Source organism: Triturus cristatus, chromosome 2_1, assembly GCF_964204655.1.
Source record: "Triturus cristatus chromosome 2_1, aTriCri1.1, whole genome shotgun sequence".
In the NCBI taxonomy this organism is placed as follows: Eukaryota; Metazoa; Chordata; class Amphibia; order Caudata; family Salamandridae; genus Triturus; species Triturus cristatus.
The window spans coordinates 34,853,178-34,866,634 of NC_140581.1; the positions used below are offsets into that span (position 1 = coordinate 34,853,178).

Genomic DNA, 13,457 nt, shown 5'->3' on the forward strand with positions numbered 1-13,457 from the left:
ATGCTGCAGTAATTTCTGTTGCAGATCTCCCAAGCAACTCCATGATTTACAATGAGTCGCTACCTGGGTCCGTATCCGCTGAGATGGTCCCCTTTTCATGGAACAATGACTCAGAAGAACTCTACACAGATGACTCATCAACACATCCTCACGTCAATCTACATCAGCAATTTCTATCCACCCATCATTGGTTTTGTGACAATTACTTAATAACACTGTGGTCCTACATTTGGATTGCTACCGGAGTGATGCTCCGTCACAGAGCTGATAACGATCATTGTTGTTGTGTGGCTGTTGAATGGACATTATGTCCCTCCAAGAACTGTCACAAAACATATGATTCAAGAACTGCAACCACACCACTCTTTCCACAGAGGTCAACAAGATCTCTATGCTGCTAACATCGCAGCTTAGCTGTGCCCCAAGGAATAGTTTAGGAAAAGGTTCTTTACCAAATTATGTGACCTGCTGAGTCTGCAATGTCCCTATGTGGCGACAGCTTCAATGGATTATGAGATTACAGACTGCTTCTATCTCAGATGACTTGGATACTGAGACTGTAAAACACATGATGTCAGGCATAAGCTACTTCGAACAATGAAGATTCTTACTTAAATGCAGTGAATTATAAAGAGATGCATTGGTTTCATCACTATGCACATCATTACATACACCAAACAAGTTAAACTAGGGGAATACACAATTACAAATAATGGGAGAATTTGGATGCTTCACCTATTGACAGTCATCCAAAATGTTTGGAAAAGTTTCCCCATTTTCAAAATGAGAATAGATCGCAACCTCGGTTTATTATTTTTCACAAATTCCACAACAATTTAAGAAAAACCTAATAACCACAAATACGCTGATTTATCCAAGTGAATTTTGTTAGAATCTGACAATGCCTTGATATGAGTCCTTGGAAGAAAACCTTGAGCATTTGGGGAACCAAATATTGGCAAGGAATCCCTGTTTAGAGCATGTATTATCCTGAAAGAAATGTTTTCCAGCAAACTATCAGCTTGGGGTTTGGACCATGAAATATTTTAAGAAACCTTCATACTTAAGGTTAATTCTACCCTATTCACTAACTGGCAGACAAAAATTAATCCTTCCAAGTTTAATATCAATATCATGCTTAAGAATGAAATGTATAATTCCTCACACTTCCCCCTGAAGGTTTGGCCTCACAATTCTAAATCCTGAATGCATTGCTTCCTTTCCTATACCCCTCGTCTAATAGCTAATAGTCCAGATCCACAATATAACAGTCAAAGGGGTATATTCACAAGGACTTATCTCCGATTTATCTCCACCTTAACGCATCAAAAGTGGAGATAGATTTAACACCCCATTCACAAGCTGGTGCAAACTGCAGACAACGCCAGTGATCCCGCGATAACTGCCCCAAAATTTAACTCCACGGCAGACAACACCACCTAACCCTAATGAGATGCAGAGAAGGCGTTCCCGTGCAAAAACACACAAAAAAAACACAACACCACTTTCACAATGAGCTCCCAGATCTGCGATGCGAACCAAAAACTGGTGATAAGCCAAGGTAGCATCAAGTATTTATCACCTGCCGCCTGCAGGTTTAAAGCCGGACGACTACCTGCAGTAGACAACGAAGCCCCGCACACAGCCACACCCGAAGAACAAACAACGCCATGGAGCTACTCATCATGCAGCTCGGAGGCCCAACAGGGTCACAACACCCACAGCTACCACCCCCAGGACTGCCACCACTCCCAGGACCCGGACCCGCCCCCCCCAGACCACCACAGAGGCAACGCAGAGTAAGACAGCGGACCTACCGAAAACACACCAGTCTCACAGACCTAACGCCCGAGGAAGTCATTGCCCACTACAGGCTCAAAAGGACAAGCATCATCCGCATCATGACCCACATCGGCCACAGGTTGACGGTCCCAACACAGCGGAGAACCAACATCCCTCCGCAGACAAAGCTGCTGGCGGTGCTGCACCTGTTGGCCTCGGGTACCTTCCAACCAACAACTGCCAGAGTCGGAGGGGTCTCACAGCCACCCTTATCATAGTTCATCACACCTGTCATATATGCCATCCTCAGCTTCAGATACCAGTACCTTCACTTACCTCACACTGTGCAGGAACAGCAGGAGACCAAACAAGGCTTCTACGCCATAGCTGGATTCCCGGCCGTGTTGGTGGCAATAGACTGCACACATGTCCCACTTGTGCCCCCTGCTGATACTGCACACCACTACTGCAACAGAAAGCACACACATTCAATCAATGTGCAGGCAATAGTGGACCACCGGGGAATGTTCACCAATGTCGTTGCAAACTACCCCGGCAATGTGCACAATTCCTACATCTTCTGACAGTCCATCATCAACCAGCGCTTCCAGGATGGCACATATGGAACTGGACTGCTCGTTGGTAAGTGCCAAATCAACACACCACACACCTCAAAGCCACCATCACACAACGCACAACTGTGGGAATGCACACGTGACCAAACCATATACATGCCAATCAACATACCCACCTACCAGACACGGCAACACTACTCCATGATGATCCTGGGCTACCCCTGCACACAATACAGCTATATCATGGCACCAAAGCCACACAACAGCTGAACGTGTGTAGATGCGGAATGCAGCCATGTGCGAAGGATGCAAGTGTCCCGTGAATGGGAATGCACACAACGACAGGTGAGGCGTAGATGTGCAGGACAGACATGGGTATGCAAACCACAGATATGTCCATGCAGACCAAAACTGCTGGTGACTGGAGAGTATTGAACAGTGGACTCAACCATGTCACCCCAGGCGGAAATGTTGCTTGCTGCGTCTCCCCCTGTGACCGTAGTGGGTTGGCCCTGAGTACGCCAGGCCTGCGCAGGGGTGTGGACAAAAACCCCATGGCTCAGAGCGTAGTTCTCTCCCGGAAAGGCCAACGTCACGGACAGGGCGGTGCCTCAAAGTCCGCCACGAGGCCGACGCCGTGAGTAGCGGGGCATGCGATCCTGTGCTCCTGCTGCACCCCAGGACGCTGATACCCAGACCAGGCATGCCCGCCCCAGCACCCCAAGGCCGCACTGCTCACCTGCCGACAACGTCATATGTCAAAGAGGGCCCACAACGTGCCGGGTCAAGCTCAAAGCCCCAGTCCTTCGACCTCTGCACCCTCCACATCGCTGGCACCCACGATGCTAGCCCACATCATTCCTATCTCATTGACATACTCCACCGGCATCATTTTCGTACCAGTAGGTCCCACATGTGGAACTGTATCCTGAGTCCTGAATGGCAGTGACCCCAAGTATGTGGCAGCGGCCACAGCACCAGACTTCTTTCGATCAGTGAGGCATAATTCCATATTGCATGCCTGCGACACGTGGTGCCACTAACCAGAGGTGCAACTAGAGCTAAATTTCAGGGTGGGGCTAAGAAAAGTTTTCGGGGGTGGGGCTGATTCTTCAAGCAAAATGCAGAGTGGAGCTGCAGGGGCTCTAAGAAGGGGTGAAAAACATCAAAGCCTCATTAACAAGCAAAAGGTCTTTTAAAGACCTGTGAAGTACTCGGGTGAGGCTGTGTGTGTGTCCGGGAAGCTGTCTCATCTCGGGCTGCTACACACGGCGGGGGGGGGCCTGAAGCCCTTTGAGTCCAATGGGCGTTGCACTCCTGCCACTAACCCTGTTCAACGCAAGCCTACGACACATGGTGCCACTAACCCTGTTCAACGTAAGCCTGCGACACGTGGTGCCACTAACCCTGTGCACCGTGAGTGACCGTCAGCCTCCGGCGGAACATCATTGGTGTCTGAGCCTGTGGCCTGGGGGTTGTCATCAGCAACGGGCAGGTACTGACTTGGTGTCTGGCATGAGTCTGTGGCATTCATATCCGCCATGTTGCGAGACACAACTGGCATGTGCACTCTGCATCATGCAATGTGGGTAGACCTCCCATTATCCCCCATGACATTCCGCAGAAGGCACCTAGGACACATACGAGACCCTGCTCTGCCTTGATGATCCTACCCCAGTCTCCCGCAGGTCAGCGTCCCGTGGCGGTGGGCCCATGTCGGCCGCTGTGCATCCGGGGCCACTAACACTGTGCGGCTCCAGTCATCCCCCCTTGTTGTACTGACATTGCATATCTGTGTGCCTGATGACTGCTGGAGTTGTTGCCAGCACCAGCTACTGCCTGAGGGCTGGCTTACACCCACCCCACACACAGCCAGCACAGGCGTCACTGGATTAGTGGGCCTGCCATCACATCCTGCTGAACCAAGTATTGACTCTTTTCTCCCTGCACTGTCATGGGTGATCAAGGATATGCACTCCACCGTTGGATGATGACACCCCTCCGAGACCCGAACACACCCGCCCAGAGGCAGTACAATGCGGCCCACATATGCACCAGGGGCATCGTTGAACGCACATTTGGCGTGTTGAAGTCACGTTTCAGGTGCTTGGACGGCACAGGTGGAAAGCTCCTGTACATCCCGGACATCGTGTGCAAGATGATCGTTGCATGTTGTGTGTTGCACAACATCTGTGTACGCACCAATGCCCCATGGATCCTAGTTCCAGAAGTACCAACGATGATGGGGACGATGGGGCAGGTGGCCCACATCCCACTGCAGCTGCGGCAGGAATGGTCCATAGGACCACCATTATTGACAATTACTTCTCATGAGCACGTGAGAATGTGGCCGTCCCTGGCAATCATGGGACAGTACAAAATGTCCATAAGCACAGCATGTGTGAATAAAACATATTTGCAGGTTACAGGTTGTACTTGTACATTGTCATGTCACAGTTTCCTCCTGTGCCAGATGTGATTTGCCATGTTCTGCGCATTTGCGGCACCAATTGTGTCCTGTGTTCCGTTGTGGATGTGTTGCTGTTTGTACTGGGATGTTGTCAATGTCGAAGTGCACTTATACTTATGTGCGTATTCTGCACGGGGGTGATTCGCTCCTGCAGCTCTGATTTGTCTGCCACTTGTCCCTTTCATGCGGTGTGCCTGTCAGTTCTGTGATTCCATGGTGCTGAGGTGTTGCAGACTTGGGTAACTTGTGCTCTTTGTCGAGTTGTGACCCTTGGGCATGGTTTGTCCACAGATGCGCCGTTGACATCAGGGGTTGTTTCAGAGTGTGACTTGTTCCTTTCCGGTTGTGGTCCACACTCAGCCACCTCAATTTTGTGCCGTGTACATTGTCATGGAGATTGGACTGCAGCCATGCTACTCATCATGTGATGTCTCTTGCATTGTCAATGCGGCTGACGTATATGCATGTTTGCTGTGTTTCGCATGTGTGCATGTGCTGGTTGTGTGCTTGTTGATGTGTTGTGTGGGTGCCCCTTTGGGCACATGGTATACGTGGGCCTAATTGGTGTTTGTGTGTGTGCTGAAGTGTTCCCTTGGGATCAGGGACATGATCCTGAGTTGTTGTGGGTGTGCAGTGTGCTCTGCTTAATTGTGCATGTGTGCCCTTGGACCCATCTCCCCCCGTCCACCCACTCCCTGGTCGGTGTGCACCCTGTTGATGTGGTGTCGGGTCATATTGGACAGTGTCCGGATCCCCAACTCCTGTCACCGTCTCCTGACTGGTGACTGTGGCCACCATCTTCTCCATATCATTCAGCTCCTGGTGTTCTGCTGGCCCCCCTCCTCCGGGGTGCGTTGCTGCTTTCGTGTTGGCAGCGAGTTTCTGCCTGGTTTTGCCATTCACAACAGTCCAGGGCGTCTTGTGCTCTTCCATTGTCCTCCTCTGCCATGCGACGGCATTCACATGGTCCGAGGTGGTGTGCCATCTTTGCCTCTTTGTTGCCAATGACACGTTGGAGGTGATGTACAGTTGGTGGTGGTGTTCTGGCTCATCTGTGGCGAGAATCGGGTTTTCCTGGCGAATGTACCCCGTCTTCCTCTTCCTCTTCTCATTGGCCTTCCACAGGCCCTGTATTCCTGGGTGTTCCTCCGTGGGGATTGTGGGGTTCATGTTGTCCTCTGCAGTCGGTCAGGGTGCATCCGTGGTACTCCGCATTTGATGTTGTTTTCTAGTGGCATTTTCCATATGTTGTTCTTGTGCTTTTTCCCGCATTACGCGTGGGTATTGCTTGCCTCACGCTGGTTGGCCCTGTTTTCTTAACGCGTTTGGGCACATCGCGTCTTTTTACGCGTTGGGGTTTGTGTTTTTGCGGTGGATGTATTGCAGACATTGGCTGCGTTTTTGGCGGAATATCGCATGGTACCGCCGTGTTGTGAATTCCACTTTGGCACTTGGTTATTTTTCTGCGATAGGCTGCAATATGTAAAGTTGCGTTAGCATTTTTTGGTGATGTTTAGCACACATTCTTGTGAATATACCCCTAAGTCCTGTAGTAGTTACTACATATAGTGTTGGTAAATTGTGCAAAATCGGTTAGCACATTCTAGTCTTCCAGGTGTGAAAAAATATTTGGCACTTATTAAGAAAACACGGATTTCTCTGACTTCCTCCTATAACCACGTCTCACCAGAAACAAACTTTTTTTTAGCAACAAGTATATTTCCCATATATAATTCATTAAGCAAATATTTGGAAAACGAAACTGCAGAAAGAATTACCCGAATAGATCAGGAACATATACTTACAGTATTTAAAGTTATTGACATGCGCACACTTTCCAAGCGAGTGTCTTCGTTAGATAATAGTCCTCAGCCTTAGACCCTGTTAAAGGAGACTTGGAATATTTCACCAGGGCCATAAGACAGGTAACCTTAGCCTCACAGACCCGCCGACCTGGCTATGTGCCCTGGTAACCTTGGCCTCACAGACCCGCCGATCTGTCTATGTGCCCTGGTAACCTTGGCCTCACAGACCCGCCGATCGGGTTATGTGCCCTGGTAACCTTGGCCTCACAGACCCGCCGATCTGGTTATGTGCCCTGGTAACTTTGGCCTCACAGACCCGCCGATCTGACTATGTGCCCTGGTAACCTTGGCCTCACAGACCCGCCGATCTGGCTATGTGCCCTGGTAACCTTGGCCTCACAGACCCGCCGATCTGGCTATGTTCTCTGGTAACCTTGGCCTCACAGACCCGCCGATCTGGTTATGTGCCCTGGTAACTTTGGCCTCACAGACCCGCCGATCGGGTTATGTGCCCTGGTAACCTTAGCCTCACAGACCCGCTGATCGGGTTATGTGCCCTGGTAACCTTGGCCTCACAGACCCGCCGATCTGGTTATGTGCCCTGGTAACTTTGGCCTCACAGACCCCCCGATCGGGTTATGTGCCCTGGTAACCTTAGCCTCACAGACCCGCCGATCGGGTTATGTGCCCTGGTAACCTTAGCCTCACAGACCCGCCGATCGGGTTATGTGCCCTGGTAACCTTGGCCTCACAGACCCGCCGATCGGGTTATGTGCCCTGGTAACTTTGGCCTCACAGACCCGCCGATCGGGTTATGTGCCCTGGTAACCTTAGCCTCACAGACCCGCCGATCTGGCTATGTGCCCTGGTAACCTTGGCCTCACAGAACCGCCGATCTGGTTATGTGCCCTGGTAACCTTGGCCTCACAGACCCGCCGATCTGGTTATGTGCCCTGGTAACCTTGGCCTCACAGACCCGCCGATCTGGCTATGTGCCCTGGTAACCTTGGCCTCACAGACCCGCCGATCTGGCTATGTGCAGCTCTTGAGCGAAACAGCCATTTTCTTGTCATATAATTTGACTTTGTCACAGAATACCATGGCAACGAAAGAGTCCACTTACACTTTGCTAAACATTGAACAGTTAGAGGAAACACCTATCCCATAAGTGAAAAATCAGCAGCCCCCAGGATTGTTAATCCTATAACCTGAGCCCCTTCTCCCACCTTCCCGAGCTCGGCGTGCTAACGAGGCTTCGAGTTTTGTATTCCAATCCCCTTCTCTAACACACCATTGTGCAGACATGTAGACATGTATGTGTATTCCAGATCTGGTGCCGTCTGTGTACCAATGTGGAGCTCACTTGTTTACTCACTGACGTTGTGTCTGCATTTGCATCTTTCTACCCCCAGACAGCATTCACAATTCCAGGACACCAAACAGCTTTGAGGGGGGATACGCAATGTGTTGCACTCTGCAACATTAACCCAATGACATACAATGAATAGATGCTTTTCTAGTGCATCTGTATAACACTACTGGAAAAAGGTGCTTTATTACAAAACATTCATCAGCTATATTTGTGGGTTTCTCGTCCGGGATACCAAAAGAATAGTTTAAAGAGTCAATACGCACCCTTGATTCTGCCAGTGATGAAGAGAAAGCCGTCCTGGTCGAACTTGCCAATGTCACCGGAGTGCAGCCATCCTTCCTCATCCAAAGCCTCCTTCGTTTTTTCAACCATGTTCAAGTAGCCCATGAAGACGTGTCTCCCGCCGAAGCAGACCTCCCCGTTACCGTCACGGTCTGGGATATGTATCTTGGTCCGGCATCCTGGGACCGCCTTACCACAGCTGTTGGCGAGAACGCAGCAGTATGATTGGGACACATAGGGTTACCTGTATCTTGTTTGTTCAATGGCCTGCTACTTCTAATCCGGGGGTCTGATCCACTCGACTGGATAATTGGCGACGAGGCTATGACTCAAAGTGCAATAGTCACTTTCTCCCACTGCAGTGGTGTGACGTGTTCAGTTCTATTCCCCCCCCATACATACATCAGAAGATGATTCCTTACCCATGAGATGGCCTGTAGGGCCTATGCATTGCATGCTATAGGTCATGTGGTAACTGTGCCTATCCTGTAGTGTGCTTCGCATTTTCTTGCATATGTGCCCCTCACTGCATTTGATTCCTTTGCATATGCAATTTTTTTTATTTATAAACTTGTGCTTCATTTATGCTGAAATGCATATATGTAATTTAAAGTTTGCTTTATTATAGGTTGATAGTGCACCAATTGTTCATGCAAATATATCACATTTGAAATATAATGTGTAGTTAACAATAGTAAATGTGTAACATAATACATTTGCTAATTTTTGCATTTTAAATCAATTAAGATGTTGGTACTGCTGGGGTATCTATTCTAAGGTAAGGAATCTATAACTAACTAATGTTTCCTACAGATATATTGTTACTGAAGGTAAGTAACTTGTGCGTTAAGATGAAGAGGCCCACCAGGAGCAGCCTTCCTGCTGCTCAGCCAATCCTCCACCTGACTCTCTCACTCACCAACATTCCACAGCATCCTCACATACCAACATTCCACCACCACAGTCACACTGGCTTAGCAGCAGGTGTAACACTATGGTAACATCACTTTTATCACATAATACCTGGGATGCATCAAAGACAAAAACAGGCGCAGGGAAGATAAGGCACATGAAAACCAAAGTGATGCGTCAATTCCTTACTCCTAAAGGAAGTGATGCTTTAATTCTTTACTGCCAGGGGAGGTGATAAGTCAATTCCTTACTGCAGCGCAGGGGAGGTGATGCATCAATTCTTTACTGTCAGGTGAGGTGATGCGTCTATTCCTTACTGTGAGGGAAGGTGATGTGTCGATTTCTTCTGCCGCATAGCAGCAATGTGGTGCTGTTTCAGCCACACAGCAGTGCTGCATCAGGAAAACAGGCGCTGAAGGTCGATGTGTGGATTTTCTCAGTCCTTTGCAGCAAAACCACCTCCAAGTGCCCAGAACTAGAGTTGGCACCACTTGGCGGATCAGAACTCCCAGCAGAGGAGTTCTGGGGCTGCAGGTGAAGTCTTTGATGGCCCTAAGATGTCTTAACAGGAGGCAAGCATGTACAAGCCTTTGGAGAACCTTGGCAAGCAGGATGCAGAGAGCAACATCCAGTCCTTTCACTGCCCAAGACAGAAGCAGCAAGCAGTAGGCCAGCACAACACAGCAACAAGCAGAATGGCAGTTCCCCTCTTACAGCTTCCCCAGCTCTTCTTGACAGAATCTCCTCTTAGTCCAAACGTGTTAAAAGGTTATGGTGTTACAACTCCAGTACTTATACCAGTTTCTGCCTTTGAAGTAGGCAAACTTCAAAGGAATGTCTTTCTAGTGAACAAGACCCTGCCTTTCCCTGAACTGGCTCCAGACACACTACAGGGGGGTGGAAACAGCTTTGTGTGAGGACAGGCAGAACCCTATCCTGGTGTCAGTGACAACTCCTCCCACCACACTAGCTCAGGAAGGCCCATCAGCCTGCCTGGTAATGGCCCATCAGGATATGCAAGGCACACCTCAGCTCCCTTTGTGTGACTGCCTAGAGCAGGGGTCTTCAAACAGTCCCTGTAGATTTGCTTAAGTTGCTGCACATTGTAGGACTCCAATCTGTCATCCTCAAAAAGTAAATCTTACGGGGCAACTGATGATTCTTTAGACTAAGACACCAGAAGGTAAAAAGAATACCAGTATGTGGTTGTGTAATGGTCTGCAATCTGGTAGTAGTGTACACCAATCCCTGTATGTCAAGTACAAACACAAGTCCTATCCTTACAGCTGACCACCTAAGTTAGAAATGGGGGTCTCTAGTTGGCACTCTGTCCAAGTAGGTGTGGAAATGTGGATTTTCCTGGTCAGTTATGTCCCCTATCTTGGACCCCAACGGTTCTATGTGCATGTCACAAGTACATGTATGTTCCCTCCAGTTCCAGTTTTGATGACGCAAACACATGTGCGTCCACCGTCAACATGTCCTCTGTCAGATCCGCCATGAATGGGCTGGATATTCGCTTCCTAAGTATGAAAGGCCACCGACTTTATATGGCTCAGTTACTCCATTTTTACAGTTCAGGCGAGTAGGCCCGATTCTGTCCTCAAGCCTTTCCCTGCTCTCTGCCTCTGACAGCTTCAGCTTGAGCTCGCATCTGTATCCATGAACTTTGTCCTACTCCCTGTGCGGCTAACGGTGCCTGCCTCGGCCAGTTTTGCCTGCCTGCCAAGAAACCGTATTTCACCTTCGAATTATCTACTTTGCTTCTCAGCCGATGCATTCCTGTCTAGTAGTTTAAGTAAACATTCTTCCAGCTACCGAGCAAAAGGGCCCGGCCTCGCTGTCTTCATGCAAGTAATTCATAGCCCTGTTACCATGGAAAGTTTCTGCCCCTTGCATCTCATATAGACACTTAGACGCTTGTACACGCACTCACAGTCAGTATAGAATAGATTTTGTCCGAGAGCCCTTCCCTTGTGGATAACACAGTTCTTTAAACATAGGATATTAGATATGATTTGGGATTAGGTTGACATAACCCCAGACTTTTGTCTCCACATGTAGAGCTAAATGTCAAGTCCCTTTCTCCCTCTAGTTGCACGTCTATCACACGTCATGCTGCTGCGCGCGCATCTCTGCCAAGTATTTCTGCTGACATTGCGAAATCATCTCCAGGTATCCACCCACACATGACAAATTACCCATTATCATCAAGTGGACGCCCACATGGACGCCCACCTTCACGCCTACTTACACGCCCACATGCTCTTATCTCATTCTCTCTTGCTCTCTTGCTTACGTACAATTGAGAAATGTATATATACTGTACTCTGTGAATAATGTTTTGAGAATATTGAGAATACTTTTGAGCCCCTTTCCAGATCCAATTTTGGTGATGGAAATATTCTCCCTTTGACTCGAGTTATTGGAATAAATCCCTTTATGAATCTGATACCACAGACTCAGCCTCTTGCTTTATGCATGATCTTATTGATAATATAAAAGTCTGAGAGCGTACTATTTTATTTACCACAGAATGGCGCCCGAACAGTTTAATCTCTTTCCCCACACGCCGGAGATGAAGGTCCAGTTTTGCCCCCTTCCATGGCCGTGATGGACTTCAAGCGCGCACGTCGCGGGTTTTCCCGCCAACTCCCTCAGGCCAATGAAGGGGACAGACTGCGACCAGGCATCCATACGAGGCGGTGAGGAACGCAGATTGTCTACCCAGAGCCCACCTGCGAGAGAGCTGTGTCCGAGGTATACAGAGGCCCACCAGGTTTTCGAAGTCCCGATGTCCAGAGGGTCCGATGTCCGCAGTCGTCGAGTCCAGTCCATTCTCCGAGGCCTTCCGTTTCAAGGAGCTACCCGGTGAGTACCATCGCCGGGGAGGCGTGTTGACGCGCACATAGGTTGTGCCGGTCAAGACGGATTTGGGTACACAAATCCGGTCTGCACTGTTTAGCAGTGTATATGTACTGTTTAGCAGTATATCAAGTATTCCGAAGTATCTAGTTATTGTCAAGAATTCTGCTTGGTGATTAGTTATGCAGACTGTCATCATTGTTGGTCATTTTTAAAGGTTAAAATGTTTTATGTTCAATGTTTAATGTGTTAAAATGTCCTGCATATTGTGGTATGAATGATTGTTCATTATTGTGCTTTTTGTATTAAGTGTGTTCAAGACCAGGTGTCAGATCAGTTGTCAATATGCCGCTCTTTTCGAAGTTAAGACAGATTACTACTAGAAAAGGGGTGCTTGAAGAAGCAGTTCCTATTCCTCCTAGGGACACTCCAGGGCACTTTATGTATCACAAGCATGGCTTAGACGCCATATTATTCCTTGATCTATGGGTGGACTACACCAAAGAGTTACCAGAAAGTCAGAGATGGCCCGTAGCTGGGACCTGGGATGCCGAATGTATCATGAAAGTCGAAGAAGAGTTGTGGAAGAGGAAAGCTAGACAGTCACAGAAAGACGCTGTTGAATTATGGCGTAAAGAATAGCATAGACGCACAGAGTAAGCGCTCAGAAAAGAAGAGAAAAGTAGGGAGGATTCAGACAAAGCCCGAGAAAACGTGTTAGTTGAGGAAGGTATACGAGTAAAAGCAGGACAAGTAGATGGACAACGAAACACTCTTATGAAAGAGAAAATGTAGACCAGCTTGGAAGGATGCCATTGAGTTTTTGGCGCAAGGCGTCACATAGAAGGTCAGAGTAAGTGTTTCACGAAGCAGAGAGAAGTGGACTGGTGTCTGGAAAAGCCAAGGATGAGATGTTACAGGAGGAATTAGAGCTGGTAAAATGAGCGTAGGCTGACAGAAAAAGAAATACTGACGTTGCTGGTATTTATCCCGTCCTTTCAGAGGACCTAGCAAGAGTGGCCCCAGCAGAAAGACCAGTTATAATACATATATTAATTACATAGTAGCCCAAAGGTTCTTGAGCCACCCACCACATGAACAGCGCATAGCTGGTGTTTACATGGTCCAACATTTGACTACGTTGTCAATAGGAAATTGAGAGGGGTGCAGCTAGAGAAGGAGCAACTCCTGTGATTTGATGACACCCCTAATGTACAAAGTGTTAACGGAAAGATAATTAATGAAAAGTTTAGCTTGAAAAAAGAATTGTGGGTATTTTGAATTTGCAAATTGTTCATGAATACAGGTTTGTGTTCTTGGTGGTCCAGTGAGCCAATGTGCTGGGTCAAGTCGGTAAGATTATGACCCCCTGAGAGCAAATTGTATATAAAAAT

General features: G+C 48.4%; 1 protein-coding gene across 1 annotated transcript in view; it reads right to left on the reverse strand.

The window, feature by feature from the left end:
- Positions 1–13,457, reverse strand: part of LOC146863661 (long-chain-fatty-acid--CoA ligase ACSBG2-like) — a 570,849-nt gene that overhangs the window by 93,114 nt on the left and 464,278 nt on the right. Inside the window, exon 10 of the mRNA XM_085627754.1 lies at positions 8,268–8,485. Within this exon, the coding sequence (XP_085483880.1) occupies positions 8,268–8,485 (218 nt within the window). The remainder of the gene's footprint in view (positions 1–8,267; positions 8,486–13,457) is intronic.